Genomic DNA, 18,143 nt, shown 5'->3' with positions numbered 1-18,143 from the left:
CCTTCTCCACTGAGGACAGGACAAGAATTAATGGATTTAAATTGCAGCAAGGGCGGTTTAGGTTGGACATTAGGAAAAACTTCCTAACTGTGAAGGTAGTTAAGCACTGGAACAAATTACCTAGGGGGGTTGTGGAATCTCCATCATTGGAGATTTTTAAGAACAGATTAGACCAGTGTTTCCCAAACTTGTTTAGGGAAAGCCCCTGGCGGGCCAGGCTGGTTTGTTTACCTGCCGCGTCCGCAGGTTCGGCCGATCCAGCAGCTCCCGTTGGCCTGAAGCAGCGAACCGCGGCCAGTGGGAGCCGCGATCGGCTGAACCTGCGGACGCGGCAGGTAAACAAACCGGCCCGGCCCGCCAGGGGCTTTCCCTAAACAAGCAGCGTCCAAAGTTTGGGAAACACTGGGTTAGACAAACCCCTGTCAGGGATGGTCTAGATCAGGAGTAGTCAATAGGTGGACTGCGAGCCAAATCCAGACCACCAGATGTTTTTGAACGGGCTCCGAAATCTATATATTTACTTATTATTATTTTTTTTTATTATTTTCTCTGGAATCTGGACCCTGATTATACCTTGACCAAGAAATTTGCACCTTGGCAAAAATTAAGTGACTACTCCTGGTCTAGATAATATTTAGTCCTACCTCAGTGCAGGGGCCTGGCCTAAGATTGTATCAAGATCTCTTCCAGTCCTCAATTTCTATGATTCTGTGAGTTATAAATGGTTTGTGAAGGGTTAATAAATGACATTATAAGCAGGTTACATGTGTTATAGATGGTTATAAGCACATTATTAGCATGTTATGTTTATAAGCAACCTATTGGCCTATTGGAGTCCATAGCAATCTAAAATGATTGACTAACCATTTATTAAAACAACAGTTATGATTTATTAACCTGTTATAGACTATTTATAAATGGAACCTTAATATAAAGTGTGACAGGTACAATATACTCTGGGGAACAATTGTGCACTGGACTTCTGAGGTGGAGGGGTGCATAAGGTGATCTAGTTGGTTTTATCCATCTTTCTGACAGCAATACTAAAATGTAGACTTTATTCTGAAAACTGTAATTTCACTCAGCCTAGGAGCAGAGGATGGAGAAAAAGGATTTAACCGTAGGGTGCAGTACAATGTCCAACCAAACTCAAAGCAGTCACCTATATAATGATAAGGACACAGGCTCTTCCAAATTCCTGGTTCCAATTTTTCAATGTTATTTTTGTTCCCCTCTGAGAAACTTAAAAACCATCAGTCCTTTCTCCCAGGACGAGTGTTATCACCCTTCAGGCCAGGGAACTGGTGTGTGACAGAGAGATTCTTTCAGGGCCATTGTGAATGGGAATCATGTACAATCAGCACGTGGAACTCCCTGCCACATGGTATTATTCACGCCAAGTGTTTAGCAGAATTCAAAAAATTATTGGCCATGTATATGGATAACATGAACAGAGTAGGATTAAAAAAAAAAAAAAAAAAAAGAGAGAGCTTTGAAAAGGATGTAAACCCTCCTACTTCAGGGCATAAACAAACCTCTCACTACTTGAGGTGGGGAAGGAACTTTCCCTAGAGGAAGATTAACCTGTACGGCTCCTTACACTCTCCTCTGAAGCAGCTGGTGCTGGCCATTCACAGCAACAGAATTCTGGACAAGAGAGACCCCTGGTTCAATCCAGTCTGGCAATTCCTATCTGAAGCGGGAGGATAATCCACCGTGCAGCTGTACTCCACGTGTGTGCACATCCAGGTCCGTTCTCTTATTTTCTTTTGTCCCTGGGATTACTCATGGATTTGCCAAAGTCCTGGATCTCCTGCTCCAGCACCTTGTTCCTCTTCTCAATGTCTTCCCGTGAGCGCTCCACATTCTGAAGCTTCAGTTCCAGCACCGCAAACTTCTCCTTCTCTTTCTCGATCTCTTCATTCAATCGCACCACTTTGGCCCAGACTTCATAGTTCTCCTTCTGGAGGCTGCAATGGGAAGGACAGGGGACAGTCCTGGAAGGTCATCATGTGGCTCCTGGTAGTTCATACCGCCACATCATTCAGCAATACAATACTTGGCAGTGCTACCCTGAATGATGCACAGCCTCGTTACACAATCCCATAACACTTTGTCATGTCCAATGAATCCATAGCAACTAAAAAGCTCTGGGCAAAATTATGAGCCAGATTGTGTCTATTGGCTACAGACCTGTACTGGAGGTGGGGCAGAGCTCCAGTGACCTAAAGGAGCTTTGCTGCACTATAGAGGTCTACCATAGTGGTTTTCGACCTTTTTTCATTTGCAGACCCCTTTGGAAATTTTGAATAGTGGTGCGGACCCCTTTGAAAATCTGTTGTCTATATATAGCGGAAATCTGTTCAGTCAGTTTTCTGTCTAAGTCTTTTGCTGACCCTTTAGACATAGTGGGATCTGCAGACCACAGGTTGAGAACCACTGGCCTAGCATGTTCTCCCCTTCACTGGCAGCAGCAGGGATGAATGGAGCTGTGAGTTCAGGGTGTCTATGGGTCACTAGAAAGGGATGCAGTTATGTCTGGTCCTTACAAAGGGGACAAAAAGGATGGGAGGGGCAAAGATACATGTACCCTCCTCAGCTCTTGCAAGCTCACAAAGGGGCCTGCGGCACTGGGGCCCTATAGATGAGACCCAACTAGAGCTGGTCGGGTATTTTTCAATGAGACTTTTTTTGCTGGAAAATGCCAGTTTGGCAAAAACTGAAACTTTTCTTGGGAAAAGGCGAGTTTCGACAATTTCTTGACTCAACACATTTTTGAAGCAAAGTTTAGAAGGTGTCGACACGTCCCATTTTGGTCAAAATTAAAACAAAACCTTTAGAAATTATCAAAACAAAACATTTGGATTGACCTGATCTAAAAAAAAAAAAAAAAAAAAAATCCGATTATCGGTTCATGAAAATTTTCACAGTTTTGACTTTTCATCCCAATTTCGGATCTCAATTTGGGACAAGAAAAATGTCCAAAAATCTCATAATTTTTTTGTGAAATGGAAAAACTGATTCTCTCCCAGCTTTAGTTTAGCTTTCAGATAAGCTACCCTTAACTCTGCAGAAATTTGGATCCAAATCCACGTTTCATGGTTGGCCCCTATCTCTATAATGGCCAATCTATAGTAATTAATATTGCCTAATATTAATATGGTAATAATATGATACTAAAGAAACATTAGCAATTACAGCGATATGATAGTGCAGTAACACTAGTAATTAGCAGTATTAATTGTACAATATGATACTGTTGTAATTTAAGTAATCACTACTTCATGATACTATAGTAATACTAGTAATTACTCATGTATAGTATCAATACTATAATAGTATATGATAGCAACCTTCAAAATTACAGAATACTATAGTAATACCAGAAATTAATCTTATATAGTATTAATGCTATCATATATTACAATAAAATCAGTAATTACTACTATATGATGCTATAGTAATACTAGTAATTAACCCTTTATAATATAATACTATAAGAGTGCGAGTTGAAGTTTTCACACTCTCCTGAATACAGCACTGAGAATTATTTACCTTAGAGAGGAGAGGTGGGTGAGGTCATATTTTTTATTGGACCAACTTCCAAAAATCATAATAAAAGCTATTACCCCACCCAACTTGTCATTCTGCTATCCTGGGACCAACACATCTACAACAACACTGCAAACCTCCATTTACCTTTTAATTTGGTCTTCATAGTCCTTTTTCTGCATTTCTATTTCTTTTTTCAGCTCCAGGATCACCTTTCGAAGGAACTCCTGGTTCTCCTGACCAGAGCCACAGTCCTCAGCACTGATGTTTGGACCCGATAGTTCCTTTGGCACAAGGCTAGGGCTTTGGTTTGCTAACAAATCTTTCTTGGAGCTGCTGCTTGCTGTGCTGAGAGGGCTAGTACAAGCACTCTCCCCACTCTCTGCCTGGCAGGTAGGGACATTGTCGTAGGTTGAAGTCCGGTGAAGGTCGAGCAGCTTAAAAAGATCTTGAGACAATGTTCTTTTGTGTCCATCCGTGGGGGAAGTAGGAGAGAACTGACTTCCTGAAGATGTCCAAAAGTCATTGCTGAATATGTCATTTTTATCGCTGCTGGCTTTCTCCCCCTGAGAGGAAGCAGTTAGGAAGGATTTCCTGTTAGGAAGGGTCTGAGTTCTTTTCCTGGACTGTATTTTCCACATTTCCAACATATCTTTGGGTTGGTTTAAATCATCTTCGAGAGATGCGCCCAGCCTGACAGCAGCTCCAGAGGAAGTGGGACTGCCGGTATCTAGGTCATCTCTCTGAAAATAGAGCCAAGAACATTAGAAAGTAATTTCATTTTCATTCACACACAGTACAAATGCACACTGTGCTGTGCAAAAATAAAGCCACGCTTTATATTCAAGTTCATTTATAACTTGTTAAGAAATGAGTGGACATTGTAAGTAGGGCTGTGTGACAAAGTTCCTCCTCTATCTTGGTGGGTCCTGTGCTTATTGGCGGATTTTCTTGCCTCAGAGATTCACTATGTGGGTTTCCCCTCTGGAAAAACCCACGGTCCAGGTCAATTGGAAAGTTTGGGGGGAACCCAGGCCCGCCCTCTACTCCGGGTTCCAGCCCACGGCCCTGTGGACTGCAGCTGTCTATAGTGCCTCCTGTAACAGCTGCATGACAGCTACAACTCCCTGGGCTACTTCCCCATGGCCTCCTCCAAACACCTTCCTTATTATCACCACAGGACCTTCCTCCTGGTGTCTGATAATGCTTGTATTCCTCAGTCCTCCAGCAGCATACCCTCTCACTCTCAGGCCTTGGCTACACTCGCAGATTCACAGCGCTGCTTTGGCAGCGCTGTGAAGCGCAAGTGAAGTCGCGCCGCCGGCGCTGCGAGAGCTCTCTCACAGCGCTGAAAGAGCTCTCTCACAGCGCTGCGAAAGCTCCACCTCTCCGAGGGGAATAGCTTGCAGCGCTGTGAGTGAGTGTGCACTGCTGCAGGCGCTGATTACACGGGCGCTTTACAGTGCTGCACTCGGGGGGGAGGGGGATGTTTTTTCACACCCCTGAGCGCAGCAAGTGCAGCGCTGTGAATTGCCAGTGTAGCCAAGGCCTCAGCTCCTTGCGCCTCTTGCTCCCAGCTCCTCACACTCGCACCACAAACTGAAGTGAGCTCCTTTTAAAACCCAGGTGCCCTGATTAGTCTGCCTTAATTGATTCTAGCAGCTTCTTCTTAATTGGCTCCAGGTGTCCTAATTAGCCTGCCTGCCTTAACTGGTTCTAGCAGGTTCCTGATTACTCTAGTGCAGCCCGTGCTCTGGTCACTCAGGGAACAGAAAACACTCATCCAGTGACCAGTATATTTGCCCTCTACCAGACTCCTGTACCCCACTGGTCTGGGTCTGTCACATATCCCTCCCCCCTGCTCAACGCCAAGGGGTTGGCAGCTTGGGACGCCAGACAGTGCACACGTGACAAGCCATCGGCGTTGCCATGACGGCTCCCTGCTCTGTGTTGCACACGGAACTGGAAAGGTTGGAGGGATAAGAACCATCTGGTCAGCCTTGTGTTCTTCTCCTTGTTCCGCTGCATCCATTGAAGAGGGGCATGGTCGGTCACGAGGACAAATCTGCACCCGAGCAGGTAGTAGCGCAATGTTTCCATGGCCCATTTTATAGCAAGGCATTCTCTCTCCACCACTGCATATTTTTGTTCCCTTGGAAGGAGTTTCCGACTGAGGTATAGAATTGGGTGTTCCTCCTCCCCGACCATCTGTGATAGAACGGCCCCCAACCTTACTTCCGATGCATCAGTCTGCAGGATAAACTCCTTGGTGAAATCAGGGGCTATCAGTACGGGGTTTCTGCAGAGGACAGTCCATAGGTCTGTGAATGCTTCCTCTGCTGTGTCAGACCATCTCACCAGATCAGGTCCACAGGCTTTCTCTAGGTCTGTCAGGGGGCTTGCTTTTGTGGCAAAGTGGGGGATAAATCGTCGGTAATACCCCACCACACCTAGGAATGCCCGGACTTGTTTCTTGCAACTTGGTCGGGGACAATTTTGGATGGCCTCTAACTTGTTCACTTGAGGTTTTACCAGACCTTTTCCCACAATGTAGCCAAGATATTTGGCCTCTGTAAACCCTACAGCGCACTTGGCAGGGTTTGCTGTAAGGCCAGCTCGCCTGAAGGTATCGAGGACTGCCTCCACCTTCTCCAGGTGGGTTTCCCAGTCTGGGGTACGAATGACCACATCATCCAAGTAGACAGCAGCATAACTGTTATACGGGCGTAATAGCTTGTTCATGAGGCGCTGGAAGGTAGCTGGGGCCCCATGTAGTCCAAAAAGGAGGACAGTATATTGAAAAAGACCCTCTGGTGTAGAGAACGCAGTCTTTTCCTTTGTGTCTTCTGCAAGGGCAATCTGCCAGTACCCCTTTGTCAAGTCTAGGGTAGTCAAGTACCGGGCATTACCCAGACGGTCCACTAGCTCATCTATGTGAGGTATGGGGTACGCGTCGAACTGGGATACTTCGTTTAGTCGCCGGAAGTCTCTGCAAAATCTTGTGGTGCCATGAGGTTTGGGCACCAGCACGATTGGGCTGGACCACTGACTGTGGTCATCTTTCTTCGATGATCCCCAACTCCAGCATTTTTTTTATTTCTGCTTTTATTTCCTCCCTTTTTGCCTCTGGCACCCGATAGGGCCTCATGGTTACTCTGGCCCCAGGGTTCGTGACGATGTGGTGATATGTCTCGGTTGTTAGAATCATAGAATCATAGAATATCAGAGTTGGAAGGGACCTCAAGAGGTCATCTAGTCCAACCCCCTGCTCAAAGCAGGACCAATTCCCAGCTAAATCATCCCAGCCAGGGCTTTGTCAAGCCGGGCCTTAAAAACCTCCAAGGAAGGAGATTCCACCACCTCCCTAGGTAACGCATTCCAGTGTTTCACCACCCTCCTAGTGAAATAGTTTTTCCTGATATCCAACCTGGACCTCCCCCACTGCAACTTGAGACCATTGCTCCTTGTTCTATCATCTGCCACCACTGAGAACAGCCGAGCCCCATCCTCTTTGGAACCCCACTTCAGGTAGTTGAAGGCTGCTATCAAATCCCTCCTCATTCTTCTCTTCTGGAGACTAAACAATCCCAGTTCCCTCAGCCTCTCCTCATAAGTCATGTGCTCCAGACCCCTAATCATTTTTGTTGCCCTCCGCTGGACTCTTTCCAATTTCTCCACATCCTTCTTGTAGTGTGGGGCCCAAAACTGGACACAGTATTCCAGATGAGGCCTCACCAATGTCGAATAAAGGGGAATGATCACGTTCCTCGATCTGCTGGCAATGCCCCTACTTATACAGCCCAAAATGCCGTTAGCCTTCTTGGCAACAAGGGCACACTGTTGACTCATATCCAGCTTCTCGTCCACTGTGACCCCTAGGTCCTTTTCTGCAGAACTGCTACCTAGCCATTCGGTCCCTAGTCTGTAGCAGTGCATGGGATTCTTCCGTCCTAAGTGCAGGACTCTGCACTTGTCCTTGTTGAATCTCATCAGGTTTTTTTCGGCCCAATCCTCTAATTTGTCTAGGTCCCTCTGTATCCGATCCCTACCCTCTATTGTATCTACCACGCCTCCTAGTTTAGTGTCATCTGCAAACTTGCTGAGAGTGCAGTCCACACCATCCTCCAGATCATTAATAAAGATATTAAACAAAACCGGCCCCAGGACCGACCCTTGGGGCACGCCGCTTGAAACCGGCTGCCAACTAGACATGGAGCCACTGATCACTACACGTTGAGCCCGACGATCTAGCCAGCTTTCTATCCACCTTACAGTCCATTCATCCAGCCCATACTTCTTTAACTTGGCGGCAAGAATACTGTGGGAGACCGTATCAAAAGCTTTGCTAAAGTCAAGGAATAACACATCCACTGCTTTCCCCTCATCCACAGAGCCAGTTATCTCATCATAGAAGGCAATTAGGTTAGTCAGGCACGACTTCCCCTTCGTGAATCCATGCTGACTGTTCCTGATCACTTTCCTCTCCTCTAAATGTTTCATAATTGATTCCTTGAGGACCTGCTCCATGATTTTTCCAGGGATTGAGGTGAGGCTGACTGGCCTGTAGTTCCCCGGATCCTCCTTCTTCCCTTTTTTAAACTACATTAGCCTTTTTCCAGTCATCTGGAACCTCCCCTGATCGCCATGAGTTTTCAAAAATAATGGCTAATGGCTCTGCAATCTCACCCGCCAACTCCTTTAGCACCCTCGGATGCAGCGCATCCGGCCCCATGGACTTGTGCACGTCCAGTTTTTCTAAATAGTCCCGAACCACTTCTTTCTCCACAGAGGGTTGGTCACCTTCTCCCCATGCTGTACTGCCCAGTGCAGCAATCTGGGAGCTGACCTTGTGCGTGAAGACAGAGGCAAAAAAATCATTGAGTACATTAGCTTTTTCCACATCCTCGGTCACTAGGTTGCCTCCCTCATTCAGTAAGGGGCCCATAGTTTCCTTGATTTTGTTCGACCCGGTTTTGTCAAGAACACATCTTGGTTCCGGAAGATCATCTCAAACACCTCATTCTTCTGGTCTGGTGTTAAATCGGGAGACACTCTCACCTGTTTGGAAGGCTTATTTTCCTGGGTTAGGTCTTTTTGGACCGTTGTGCATGCCTCTTGTGCCTGCCAGGGTTTCAGAAGGTTAACGTGATAAATCTGTTCTTGTTTTCTGTGTCCTGGCTGCCGGACCTTGTAGTTACTTCCCCCATGGGTTCAACCACCTCATAGGGCACCTGCCGTTGGGCCAGAAGCTTGCTTTCTGCTGTGGGTACCAACACCATAACCCGATCCCTTGGTTGGAACTGTCGCACTTTTGCCTGGTGATTGTAATGGGTTCACTGGGCCTCCTGTGCCTTCTCCAAATGTTCCCATACAATAGGGGTAACCCGGGCTATCCGGTCTCGCATCTGCATTACATGGCCTATTATATTTCTCTCCTCATTGGGTTCCTCTTCCCAGATCTCTTTGGCGATATCTAGTATGCCATGGGGGTGACGCCCGTATAATAACTCGAAGGGGAAAAACCCAGTTGAGGCCTGAGGTACCTCCTGGATAGCGAACATAAGGTAGGGTAGTAGGGTGTCCCAATCCTTCTTGTCCCAACTAAACACCTTCCTTATCATAGCCTTGAGGATTCGTTTAAACCTTTCTACCAACCCATCAGGCTGCGGATGGTAGACCGAAGTTCTCAGGCTATGTATATGGAGCAGCGTACAGAGGTCCTTCATTAGCTTCAACATAAATGGGGTTCCTTGGTTGGTTAATATCTCCTTCGGTAGCCCCATTTGGGCAGAGATCCCCACCAGCTCTTTGGCTATAGTTTTAGAAGCCGTTTTCCGCAGGGGGACGGCTTCTGGGTAGCGAGTAACATAGTCCAAAACAACAAGTATATATTGGTGGCCCCGAGCCGTCTTCTCCAGGGGTCCCACTAGGTCCATGGCTATTCGCTCGAAGGGGACCTCTATGATGGGAAGGGGTACTAAAGGTGCCCTCAAGTGGGGACTGTGCAGCTGACACTCCAGGCAGGAGGCACAGTACCTCCGCATTTCTTCATGTACTCCGGGCCAGAAGAACCGTCGTAGGACTCGTGCCAGGGTCTTCTCTACCCCCAAATGCCCCCCAAAAAGATGACTATGAGCAAGACTTAATACAGCATTCTGGTATTTTTGAGGTACTAGGATCTGCTGTACCTTCTGCCCCTGTACTGGTGCAACCCGGTACAAGAGATCCTTCTTCATTATAAAGTAGGGTCCTGGTCCCTGGGTTTTCCCTTCCACGGGGACCCCATTTATTTCAGTCACCTCCTTCCTAATGTTGTCATACCTTGGGTCTTCTGCCTGGTCCCGTCCAAAATTTCCTCTCCCGGGGCTAATCTGTCCAAGATCTAGTCTCTGTTGCCTCTACTGGTTCAGAAGGGGGGGGCGGTGAGACTCAGGTGCTTCTCCCTCCTGCGTGGCCTCCTTTTCAGCTGCGTGGGTCTGCCTACCTACAAGAGCGACCCTCTGGCTTTGCGTCAGTAGTCGGGTTCCCAAGGCCTTAGCTGCCCTTCTTTCCCTTTTTGCCTTTCTACTCTCTCTGGGAGTGGAGAACAAATCTGGGGATATTTCAGAGAAGATTGGGGGTTGACAGTCTGCTGTGGATGCCTCACTAATTTTAGGGTCCCCATCTTTCTCCAATCCCCCTACTGGGAGTCAGTTTCCAAACCCTGGGAAGTCCCTCCCTATGAGCACCGGGTATGGGAGTTTAGGGACTACACCTGCTGCTACCTCAGTAGTGTTCCCTTGGATCTCGATTTTTACTGAGATGGTGGGGTAGTAACTAACTGTCCCATGGACACATGTTATCCCCGTACGTTTAGCCTGCAGCAGCTGACTGCGCTTCATGACCTTCCCTGAGATAAGCATGATAGCACTCCCCGAATCAACCAGTGCCGTGGTCCCTACCCCATTTAGTTTCACTGGTCTGGTATACATATGTGGGGTTAGTGAGATCCCCACAAGATGGATTAGGCAGCATGGATCTGCCCAGTTCCCCAGGATACACTGCATAGGTTCCTCAGCATTGGGACACTGCCCACTCCCCGCAGGCATAACATCTGTATGGAGCCCTAGGCGTTCCCCGGTCTCTTGGTTTGGGCAGTCTAACATCACGATCCTCTTCTCCCTCAGTACTCCGACTCTTTGTGGCCTCTGATGGGCCTTCAGCCTCTCTCTTTTTCCACCTGGGCCCTCCTGGTGGCCCAGTCACCCGAACTTTAGGGCTTGGTGCTGCTAGTTTAACTCAAGGTGCCTCTTCCTTAACTGGTCGGGTCAGCTCCCTCGCTGTCCTTCGCCTCTCTACCAGGGCGACAACCTCGTCATAGGTGGAGGGTTCGTTCTGGCTTACCCAGGCAGGAAGGTCTGGTGGTAGTCCCCTCATGTATCGGTCGATGACCAGAACCGCTAGTATCTCTTCCGGACTCCGGGACTCTGTTTGCAACCACTTTCGTGCGAGATGGATGAGGTCATACAATTGGGACCGCGGGGTTTTGTCTTCCCGGTACCTCCAACCGTGATACTGCTGGGCCCGCACTGCTGTTGTTAACCCAGATCTGGCCAGGATCTCTGCTTTCAGCTGGGGGTAGTCTGCCGCAGCCTCTTCAGGCAGATCATGGTAGGCCTTTTGGGCCTCCCCATACAGGAATGGGGCAAGGATGCCAGACCACTGATCTCGAGGCCAGGCCTCCCGTAGGGCTGTTCTCTCAAAGGCCAGAAGGTATGCCTCTACATCATCCTCCCATGTCATTTTCTGCAGCCAATGGCTGGCCTGTATGAGGTGCGTCCCATCATGGCCGCGATTCAGCTCTGTAAGGGACTTTACCTGGTTTACCAGTTCCCGCAACATAGCTCGGTCTTGAGCAGCCTGGTCCATCAGCAGGCGATTAGTCTCTTGCTGCAGCTGCACTGCCTCCTGTTGGGCGGCTGCCTGGACATGGATAGCCTCCTGCTGGGCCGCCGTAGCTTGTATCAGTGCCCGCACGACGTCATCCATTGTGGTGAAAAAAAATAAACCCTCTCCCTTTTTTTTCTTTTGTTTTTTGTTTAAATCACCCTCCTTCTTCTGCCGCGCTGTGCACCCCAAGATCCCACTGCTCACACCAGTGTGACAAAATTCCTCCTCTATCTTGGTGGGTCCTGCGCTTATTGGCGGATTTTCTTGCCTTAGAGATTCACTATGTGGGTTGGGGAACAGCCCAGAGACCTTCCCCTCTGGAAGAACCCACAGTCCAGGTCAATTGGGAGGTTTGGGGGGAACCTGGGCCCGCCCTCTACTCCGGGTTCCAGCCCAGGGCCCTGTGGACTGCAGCTGTCTATAGTGCCTCCTGTAACAGCTGCATGACAGCTACAACTCCATGGGCTACTTCCCCATGGCCTCCTCCAAACACCTTCCTTATTCTCATCACAGGACTGTCCTCCTGGTGTCTGATAACGCTTGTGCTCCTCAGTCCTCCAGCAGCACACCCTCTCACTCTCAGCTCTTTGTGCCTCTTGCTCCCAGCTCTTCACACTCGCACCACAAACTGAAGTGAGCTCCTTTTTAAAACCAAGGTGCTCTGATTAGCCTGCCTTAATTGATTCTAGCAGCTTCTTCTTAATTGGCTCCAGGTATCCTAATTAGCCTGCCTGCCTTAACTGGTTCTAGCAGGTTCCTGATTACTCTAGTGCAGCCCCTGCTCTGGTCACTCAGGGAACAGAAAACTACTCATGCAGTGACCAGTATATTTGCCCTCTACCAGACTCCTGTACCTCACTGGTCTGGGTCTGTCACAGGCTGGTAAAAAAAATGTCCATTAAAGGATTTTCTCTGGAAAAGTGGGTTTTCCACTGAATTAAAATTTCTGTGGAAAGCATCTGCTTTCAAGGGACAATTTTGACTTCTTATCAAAAAACGAAAACTAATTTTTTTAGTTTTTCAGCCAAAAACCAAAAAATTTCCATCTGAAAAGGTAACTTTTTATTTTTTGCTGAAAATGTTTTGGTGTTCAGTTTTTCAATGAAAAGTTTAAATTTTTCATCTAATAGAAACCCATTTTCCAACTAGATGTAGTTATAGTCGTATTACAGGGATGAGTAGTATTTGCTGTAAGATGGTTATTAGTAAACTCTTGGCCTGTTTGATCCTATAACAAACCATAACAACAGATTAACCATTTATTAAAATGTCCACTAATCATTTACTTACCATTTATTAACTAGTCATCATTTGTAACTTAATATAAAGAGTAATCAAAATATCATATGTGGAAATAATGTCCTCACTTGCGTTATTAACAATACATATGTTGCATGAAACAATCCTGGTAGGACACCTGAGTTGCTTAAACATTTGTAAGTTGTCAAAATTTCACATTTTGATGACAAAGAAAACCAGAAAAAAAATCAAGAATAATTCTTCCTCCGCCCCCTTTTTTAAAACACATAGCTCTAGACTGGTAAAATGTTTTGAATTTTTGAAATGTATAGAATATTTGTCATCAAAATTTGAATTTTATTTAAAAAATGGGAAAAGTGCAATAATTTTCTTTATCCCCCCCCCTTTTTTTTTAACCAGCACTACTTGGTAAATCTTTCCCATCCATAGAGGCAGTGTTCCCTAGTGACAGAACACTGGGCTGTGCCTCAGAATCCTGGATCTTTTCATGGCTCCGCCACTGGCCTACTGGGTGACCACTGTCAAGTCACTTCACCTCTCTGTGCCCCAATTTCCCCACCCATGCAATGGGGATAATAATACTGACCTCCTCTGTAAAGCACTTTGAGATCCCATGGTTGAAACGTGCTCTAAAAGAGCTGGGAATTATTATTATCTCACAGCATCAAGTCTTACCGTTTGGCCCTGGGTTACAGTGTTTGCCTTGGACACTGGTGGATCTTCTGCAGCATCCCAGCCCACGGAACTGCGCGGCACTTGGATCTTCTTGGAATCGTTCCTTTGGGCGGGTGGAGAAGGGGGTTCATCTTTTGATACGGGGAAGAGCTTGGCATGGTCACTTATCATCACAGTCATCACTCTCTGGATCTGGGGGGTGCCTGCAATGGAAAAGAGCCACGTTCTACAGCGCGCAGGGAGAACTCATTCATACCATTATTTTAAATCAGGCACTCAACCCTAAATTCTTTCCTTCCTAGCATTCACTGCACATTATTAAAAAGAGAGTGGAATTTGGGTTTTGTGTAAAAATTTTCCCTGTAGAAATAGTGGGACTTAAGCTTCACTTTCAGTTGTCACCGTTTCTTAGCTCTATGGAGTGAGCAAATCTTACACACTCAAAGCATTTCCCTATTAGTTCTGGTGCATTTGCCCCTTGGCCACAAAGTTCAGTGGAGAGATCGAAATGTCTGGATCATCTTGAATGACTATTTTCCAGAGTTCCCTGTGTGGTTGCAAAGGTACGAAAGAATTCCACATCTAAGAACCTTGCTTATCCACCCTTGTATGGATGGAATGCACAATACAAGGGCTGGGTATTATTACTGTAGGGCCATTTGTTGCCTGATTGACCTGCCGTTGTGCTGAGATACCAGGTAGAGTGTTTTCTGTCCAGGCAAGATGGCATTTAGGCTTCTATACTGTGTCTGACTTAGGAAGTTCATTGTTTTAATCCTTCGGATACAGTGATCACTTGAATACTGCAAGGGCTGCCTAAGTTAATGGTGTTACAGGATTCCATTGTACCTCTCATAATAACTGCAGGATCCTCTATCTTCGGCCTGATGAGATTCACTCCAATCACTGTTGCCAGATTATCCACACTCATCTTGTTGACGCTGGAGTTCAGCTGTATTTCATGTAGGAACCTGCCGGAATCCAAGGGGAAAAATTCCACATTGGAAAACAAACAGTCTGAAGATAAATCTGTTAAAGATGTTATAAAAGCCTAATAATCCGCACAGCACTTGCTCCAGGCCCCAGTGACAGAAACATAGATACAGGCCCCTTATTATTTCAGAGCACACTGAGGCTTTGTCTTTTACGCATCTCTACAGAAGCCAAATCTGTCAAGTGGTAAAAGAGTTGTGTCCCCCCAAAAACAAAAAGAAACAAAGATTGGTTTGATCCTTAATGATGTTGCCAAAGAAAAATAAGACAGCAAGCAGGGCTGGGCTGGGGCGAAACTCAACAGTTTCACTATGCAAGAGTTTGGCTAAATATTGTCCTTGATTCTGACTCTTGTGGATTCAATGTGCTACACATGGGAGTGTACATACAAGGCCAAATTGAGCTCATTGCGGTCAGTAAATTCATAGGTTTTAAAGTGAGAAGGGGGCATTTTGATCACCTGTTCTGTGGATCATCTATCCTGGCGTCCTCTATAAGAGTGGCCAAAGAATTTCACCCACAAATTACTGCATCCAGCATAAAATTATGTCTCTGTTTGCCAGGGCTAGATTTAACCCACAGAGTTTCCCTCTCAGTTTTGGGCCAAGCAAAATTTGTGGCAACCCCTGAATTTTTAACAGATTTCTCATTAAAACTAATTGAAACCATGTGTCAGGTAGTTTTTTACAAGAATCTATATAAACTGGCTCATGTTTACTCAAAGCACAAAAAGGCCAGAAAATCCAGACCCAGGTAAGAAACCACCCAAAGTTTGGGAGTGTCCAGATCTGAGATTTTGGTTCAGGCCTTTGCAATGTTTTGATTCAGATTCATGTTCAGATTTCAGACTCTCCCAGTGTCCTGGGGCATTTGGATCCAGGAGGTTGGTGAGAGCCCATCTTTTTGCACCTGAGCTGAATTTCAAGTCTGCAAAAGAAAGAAAAAAACGAAAAGAAAAAACCCAAAACAGGTGAGTTTTGCATGGTTTGGGATTTACTGGTAGACAATTTTGTTCAAATCTCTTCAGCTCATCTGTCCAGTTACAGAGAAAATCAACTTTGTGCAGGGGGCTCACAAAAGAGGTTAGTCCCCTGAAGTTTTAAGGGGCACCTGAGTGGAGCCTAAGGCAGTCTAGTGTTTGCTCTCTGCACAAGTGTCAGTTTCACCTTTAGAGACTAAAGCCTAGATCCTCAAGATCCCCAGATCTGGGCCTAACTTCTCACGCACCATGATGAGAGTTGGGCTGTTTGTACATGATGACAGAGTACATACCTGCAGATATAACTGAGGAGGTTGTAATTGACTCGGGGAAGCAGGGACAGCTGCTTCACTAGCTCCTGATGACCCTAAACACAATTTAAAAATTGCTTTGTAAAGGCTCATAAACTTATCTGAATTCCAAAACATGTGTGAATTTGCCCAGTTTCTCCAAGCACATCCTGGTGTGGTATCTCCTCTCAGTGCTTGCTCGCCTTTGGAACTGAATCCACACACGTTATCATAGTCCCATTAGTGTGATGGACAATACCGATTAGTCTGATCCATTATGGCAGTGTTTCCCAAACTTGGGACGCCGCTTGTTTAGGGAAAGCCCCTGGCGGGCTGGGCCGGTTTGTTTACCTGCCGCATCTGCAGGTTTGGCCGATCGCGGCTCCCACTTTTTTGGCTGAGTGACTGGAATGTTAAAAGAAACCCATGGGTTCTCAGCTTCTATATATATAGATCTCCCCTCAGACTCCCACAGGTAGCAACACACAATGGCTGGTTGGTTGGATGTGAGAAAGCAAGGTTGAAGTCGTCTGTTGGACATGTCACCCACAGTCCCTCTGCTCTGTTCCTGCTGCTAAGAAAGTTCTGACCCCAGTGACTCACTCGTATTTCCCCAAACCATTGTTCCCATCAGCCCTTTGCTTCTCTCTGTCTCTTCATTTACCCCATCTCCTTTCTTGCTCACCCCATCAGCTCTCCTGCCGACCACCCTCTAGACTCAGAGTGATACGAGGCATGCAGGATGTTGCAATTCCTTTTTCTGATAATTGTTTACACTTTTCATTTACTGCAGGGACTCAGCTAAAACAGGAAATATGAGAGACGGGGCAGCTTTCAGGATTCGCACACCCCTGACAGCTAAACCTTAAGATAGGTAAGCCCATGCGGCCAGATTGGGGAGCTAAGTTTACTTATTTTAACAGCAGTTCAGACAGGAAGACACATTCTGGATTTAAAACCCAGTTAGTCACACACAAACCCCTCTAGCGTGTAACTGAGCACACCCTCAGACACTCTTCTGCTGGAAGTGACAACAACAAGGTGGGGCCAGCAGGGTGGCTGAGTGAAGGGGTGAAGGGGAGAAAGCAAATAGTCTTTTTCCCTAGGGCACCAATACTGGCCAGGATGCTAGTGTATCTTTTCAGCTACTTTTTTGAGACTGTAAAGCATCAAATTTGTCCCCCATGTAACTCCATGGCAGTTGGTGAACCCGACCTGGTCGAATTACACCAGAGGGGTAGTTATTAATTATATTTACTACGGTAATGCTCTAAGGGCCAACCAAAAATATGGCCCCATTATGCTAGGCACTGCACAGAGTAGCAGACATTCCCTGCCCCAAATTGTGTCTCTTCTTTTCTATCTATCTAGTCCCATACCCATCCCTTTATCTAATCTATCTAGGTCATCCATCACCATTCTATTTAAGCACTGAATTGTAGATGCTTTTGATTCATAAAGCACTTCAATTTCCAACAAGTGTTTTTTTAAGGGGGGGTGGAATAAATGCATGGTCATTGGTACCTTCATTTCATCAGCATTCAGAAGCATTCCACACAGGAGGAAGTCCTCATACTGCAACCACGGTACAACGGGCTCCGGGAGTTCCCTCAGGTAGAGTTTGAACAAAGAGGCCACCGTATGTACATCTGTATCGCTGTAGAACAAATGGTGAGATTGGAATAAAAGGATCCACTCAAGTGAGACTCAGCTGCTGTTGGCTAGGGAACCATATATCTGTTTTTCTCATCATGGTTGTGTGAATTGAGCGTTTGGGAAAGATGACTATTTTGAGCAACAATAGCCTCCCCCTCAGGAGAGGAGAGGGGCCACAAAGGAACAGAGGACAACTAAAGAGTGGGGACAAATCAAAATTGTAGGAGCAGGCCACCAGTGAGGGCACCAGGCAGAGAACCCCAGGCAGCACCCACTGCTTTGAGACTGGACTAAAGGAGACAGTGGAAGAAAAGTGAATGCTTGGCAGATCTTTCTGCTCTACCATAACATTGGTGGTTTCCCAGCAGTCATAATCCGGGTAGTGTTTTCCTATCCTACATTTGAGTCCCGGGTGTTTTTATGCATTTACTTAACAGGCAAATATTTTCTAGCACTCACATATTTGGCAGGCCTTTTCCATTCAGAGTTGGCAAAGCTTGTCTGGGTTTTTAAGGTTAACGGCAATTACTGAACATGTTCTGCTAGGACAGATGTTTGCAGCTTTGCATACCATATAGTTTATATTCTGTCAAAAAGGACACTGTCAAGCTTGGTCTCTGTTTCGACCTACCTTGAAGTTGTTAAACTGTTATAATCTACTGGCAAGAATCCACCAGGTCATTTATTTTTTAGGTTGTTGGGTTTTTTCTTTAAAGCCTACCACTCTCTCACTAAGAAATGCTGTAAAAGCCACAATTTTTGTAGACCCTACCAAAACAAAATATCATGAGCTTCATCTGCCTGCTCGG

General features: G+C 46.3%; 1 protein-coding gene across 1 annotated transcript in view; it reads right to left on the bottom strand.

Moving 5' to 3' along the window:
• Positions 1 to 740: 740 nt before the first annotated feature.
• Positions 741 to 18,143, bottom strand: part of ARHGAP25 (Rho GTPase activating protein 25) — a 54,063-nt gene continuing 36,660 nt past the window's right edge. Inside the window, exons 6-11 of the mRNA XM_054018752.1 lie at positions 17,203 to 17,335; positions 15,682 to 15,755; positions 14,266 to 14,387; positions 13,417 to 13,619; positions 3,700 to 4,295; positions 741 to 1,970 (exon numbers count right to left, since the gene is read on the bottom strand). Coding sequence (XP_053874727.1) covers positions 1,760 to 1,970; positions 3,700 to 4,295; positions 13,417 to 13,619; positions 14,266 to 14,387; positions 15,682 to 15,755; positions 17,203 to 17,335 — 1,339 coding nt within the window. The 3' untranslated portion in view covers positions 741 to 1,759. The remainder of the gene's footprint in view (positions 1,971 to 3,699; positions 4,296 to 13,416; positions 13,620 to 14,265; positions 14,388 to 15,681; positions 15,756 to 17,202; positions 17,336 to 18,143) is intronic.

The sequence above is a fragment of the Malaclemys terrapin genome, chromosome 2 (assembly GCF_027887155.1).
Source record: "Malaclemys terrapin pileata isolate rMalTer1 chromosome 2, rMalTer1.hap1, whole genome shotgun sequence".
Lineage (NCBI taxonomy): Eukaryota > Metazoa > Chordata > Testudines > Emydidae > Malaclemys > Malaclemys terrapin.
This window is presented reverse-complemented; position numbering and strand designations above follow the sequence as displayed.